This window comes from Bison bison, unplaced genomic scaffold (genome assembly GCF_000754665.1).
Source record: "Bison bison bison isolate TAMUID 2011002044 unplaced genomic scaffold, Bison_UMD1.0 scf7180017864349, whole genome shotgun sequence".
NCBI lineage: Eukaryota > Metazoa > Chordata > Mammalia > Artiodactyla > Bovidae > Bison > Bison bison.
The window spans coordinates 4,540,453-4,544,990 of NW_011494921.1; the positions used below are offsets into that span (position 1 = coordinate 4,540,453).

General features: G+C 43.5%; 1 protein-coding gene across 1 annotated transcript in view; it reads left to right on the forward strand.

Annotated features, from left to right (window-relative positions):
* The window catches only part of ALPK2 (alpha-kinase 2), a 136,305-nt gene that overhangs the window by 20,531 nt on the left and 111,236 nt on the right, over positions 1–4,538 (forward strand). Inside the window, exon 3 of the mRNA XM_010854830.1 lies at positions 208–325. Coding sequence (XP_010853132.1) covers positions 208–325 — 118 coding nt within the window. The remainder of the gene's footprint in view (positions 1–207; positions 326–4,538) is intronic.

Here is a 4,538-nt window from a genome sequence, read left to right on the forward strand (position 1 = left end):
CGCTCAGCCTTCTTCACAGTCCAACTCTTACATCCATACATGACCACAGGAAAAACCATAGCCTTGACTAGACGGACCTTTGTTGGCAAAGTAATGTCTCTGCTTTTGAGTATGCTATCTAGGTTGGTCATAACTTTCCTTCCAAGGCTCTATGCTTTTCCAAAGATAGTTCACCTAGTAAGAATATTCTTATTTCTTTATCATCAGGCCAGCCCAAGCCAGAGGTAACTTGGTATAAGAATGGTCGAACCATAGATGAATGTGGCAGTGTCTCCAGCTACGAATTCTTCGAGAATCAGTATGTTCACGTATTACACCTCTATTGGTAAGTGGATGTGCCTCGAGGACTGTTGACAAAGCTCCCCATGTTCTGTCGAGTGCTGGTTACTATCAGGTAAGGTCAAAAGATTGGCTCATGTTTGCCTTTTGAGTCCCGTTAGATGCTATGGACAGTCATCAGCCACGGCCTCCAGCAATGACTGCTAAACTCTGCCTGGTAACTCATCACCCTCCTCTAATTGCTGCCATGGATGGTACATTACAACTTCATCTAGAATTTCACTCAAGGTGGCCCAGCCATTTTCACTTATTGAGTAAGCTCTTTTGAAAGTCTTGTCCTCTCTGGAAGGTTAAGAAGCACTGTGGGATTTCATTATGTGTCATCCAGCATTTCTTGTGTAAGAATGAAAGGAAGAAGTGATGGGCCTGGATCCCACAGCAAGTTGGTGTGGAGTTGAGGCTGGAAACCAGACCTGCTCGCCTGGTTTGAGGAAGTGGCGCAGCCCAGCACACTGGTTTCTCATTCTTTTTCGTTCCCACAAGAACTGTGTGCTTGGGGTGAAATCAGGAAATGTCGAAGGTGAAGTGGAGAAAAGGAGAACTCCTCTGGTGAAGCTGGGTGGCTCTTGTTCCCCAGTGCAGCCAAATCGGTCTCATGTCCCTTACAGTGGCTCTGAGGAGACCGAGGTCTGCAGACGTGGCATGAAAAGGACTGAGAGGCATGGGTGTGAGTAGCCTTGGAGCTGAAAACAGCCAAGTGGAGGCTTGGGTTTGCATTTTAGCTCTGCCATTTTGGGGCTGTGTGACCTTGGCCAGTTACTTTACCTCTCTGAAACTCAGCTTTTTCATCCGCCAAAGGGTGGCTGAATGCAGGAAATGACGTAATGCTTGTAAAAGGCATTATATATATATATAATATATATATATAGTAGTTGCTCAATATAAGCTTTCTTACTCTCTGATTTTTGTTTTTGTTTCAAAGCAAGGTCAGAGGTCACTTTACCATGATTGAAATGCTTGACTCAACTGGCCTGCAGCCTATCTAACCTTGTATTCAAGACATCCGTTTATTCGTTCATTATATAATTTTTAAAAAATTAATATTTCTTTAAAAGTTTTTCTAAATTATGAAAGTATGATAACACATTTATAGGAAACTTGGAAAATACAGAACAAAGTTATATATAGTTTGACTGTGTATTACAGTTATTTTTTAAGTAAATAAATTAAGATTTGTAGTTGGGGGTTTCAATGTCAAACTCTCAAAAATTAATAGAATGAACAGATAGAAAAATAGGATATAGTAGACCTGAAAACCACTATGAACCAATTCAACATAATGAAGATTTATATAGTTTTCACACAACAGCAGCATACAAATTCTATTCAAATTCCCATAGACTATAAACCAGGAGACACAGGAATAATATATCCAGGGACATAAAACAATGTAAATTTGTAACATGTAAAAATTTCCTGGTCCAAAGATAATGAAATCATACAGAGTCTGTTTTCTTATCATTGTGAAATTAGGTTAGAAATCAACATCAAAAGATACCTGAAAATAAACCCATCATTTCAAGTGCAGCGTGACGTTTACCAAGAGAGACTTTAGCCCTTGAAAGCCTCACATTTATTATTTAATTTTTAAATGATATTCAGACTTCCCTGCAGCTCAAATGGTAAAGAATCTGCCTTTGAGGCAGGAGACCAGGGTTCAATCCCTGGGTTGGGAAGTTCCTCTGGAGAAGGGAATGGCAATCCACTCCAGTATTCTTGCCTGGAGAATTCCATGGACAGAGGAGCCTGGTAGGCTACCGTCTGTGGGGTCACAGAGAGTCGGACATGACCGAGTGACTAACACACACAGTAAATGATATGCATCACGCAGCTACTCTATGGCAGGCATGTAGTGTAATGCCCGCGTTGAGGCGAACAGTGTGAACATTGCTCAGAAAACCTCAAGTCCGGCAAGGAAGACAAGCGGTGAACAAACCATGCCATCTCCCCCTCTCGACCCAAGCACTGGGAGGCAGCCCGCCTGCCACCACTGCCCCGCAGCCACGGACTGGACTTCCTACCTCTTCATTCCAGCTTTGTTAAGGCTCTCCTCACCCTCCTCGTTACCCCAGTTAACTTAGAAGCTACCTGTGTACTGTGCTGTGCTGTGCTGTGCTTAGTTGCTCAATCGTCTCCGACTCTTTGCGACCCCATGGACTCTAGCCCGCCAGGCTTCTCTGTTCATGGTGATTCTCCAGGCAAGAAGACTGGAGTGGGTAGCCTGTCCCTTCTCCAGAGGATCTTCCCGACCCAGGAATCAAACCGGAGTCTCCCTCACTGCAAGCGGATTCTTTACCAGCTGAGCTACCAGGGAAGCCTGCTGCCTGTATGACTCGCGGGCAGTTGCACATGGATCTGTCCAGCCTCAAACATCCTCAAACATCCTGATCTCCTTTGCATAGACCTCCCGTTGGGTGCTTATTTCCTGCTCAGGACTGATGATTGCTCAGTAGGCTGAGCACCTCCTAATGGCAGGAACCCTCACTGTTTAATATTAATACATCTATGTGTCTATCCTATATATATTTGCAGTTGTGGTTATTAGTTTGTTTATATCAGCATTGGCAAACTTTATCTATAAAGGGCCAGATAATAAATACTTCTGGCTTTGAAGCCCAGTCTCTATCACAACTCCTCAACTCTGCCATCTATGATGCCAAAGCGGCCATAGACCAAAAAAATGAAACAAACAAACAAAAATCCCCCAAAGAATCATGGTTGTCCCAATAAAACTTTATTTTTAGAAGCAGTTTGGGGCCAGATTTGGCCTGTGGACCAAAGTTAGCCAGCCCCTGGTCTAGATAGTAAGATCCCTGAGGGCCTACACACTGTACTTCGTATGTATTCCACTCCTACCTTTGTGCCTCTGAGCACTCAACACATATTTCTTGATTGATTGATTTGGGTCTTACACTAAACTAAAATATTATACTCACTTTATAACCAGAAGAGAAGCTTAATGTGTATTCTTTTACTGATGGAATACCATTTAGGAATTGAGATTTGCTAACTGTTGTTTGTACAGGCTGAGGAATATAGACAAACCAAACATTTTGTGGGGTGTTAGGAGTTGAGGGGTAGCCATGCTGAAACCCAGGGGCAGACAGGTGGGTTACAATGGGAGAGACACAACACAGGAAAGAGAAAGTTAGCAAGGGAGCTAGTGCTACGTAAAGGTCAGGGCTCTCGTTCTCTGCTCTGAAGTTCAGTAGGGCAGTGATTCACCCTAAAAATGAAAAGTTTAATAGAACTGAACATGGAACAACAGACTTGTTCCAAATAGGAAAAGGAGTACGTCAAGGCTGTATATTGTCGCCCTGCTTATTTAACTTCTACACAGAGTGCATATGAGAAACACTGGGCTGGAGCAAGCACAAGCTGGAACCAAGATTGCCGGAAGAAATAGCAATGACCTCAGTCATGCAGATGACACCACTCTTATGTCAGAAAGTGAAGAAGAATTAAAGAGCCTCTCGATGAAAGTGAAAGAGGAGCATGAAAAAGTTGGCTTAAAGCTCAACATTCAGAAAACTAACATCATGGCATCTGGTCCCATCACTTCATGGCAAATAGATGGGGAAACAGTGGAAACAATGGCTGACTTTATTTTTCTGGGCTCCAAAAATCACTGCAGATGGTGATTGCAGCCATGAAATTAAAAGATGCTTACTCCTTGGAAGGAAAGTTATGACCAACCTAGACAGCATATTGAAAAGCAGAGATGTTACTTTGCCAACAAAGGTCCATCGAGTCAAGGCTATGGTTTTTCTAGTAGTCATGTATGGATGTGAGAGTTGGACTGTGAAGAAGGCTGAGCGCTGAAGAATTGATGCTTTTGAACTGTGGTGTTGGAGAAGACTCTTGAGAGTCCTTGGACTGCAAGGAGATCCAACCAGTCCATCCTGAAGGAAATCAGTCCTGGGTGTTCATTGGAAGGACTGATGTTGAAGCTGAAACTCCAATACTTTGGCCACCTGATTGATGCAAAGAGCTGACTCATTTGAAAAGACCCTGATGCTGGGAAAGATTGAGGGCAGGAGGAAAAGGGGATGAGATGGTTGGATGGCATCACCAACTCGATGGACATGAGTTTGGGTAGACTCTGGGAGTTGGTGATAGACAGGGAGGCCTGGTGTGCTGCGGTTCATGGGGTTGCAAAGAGTTGGACACGACTGAGCGACTGAACTGAACTAAATTGA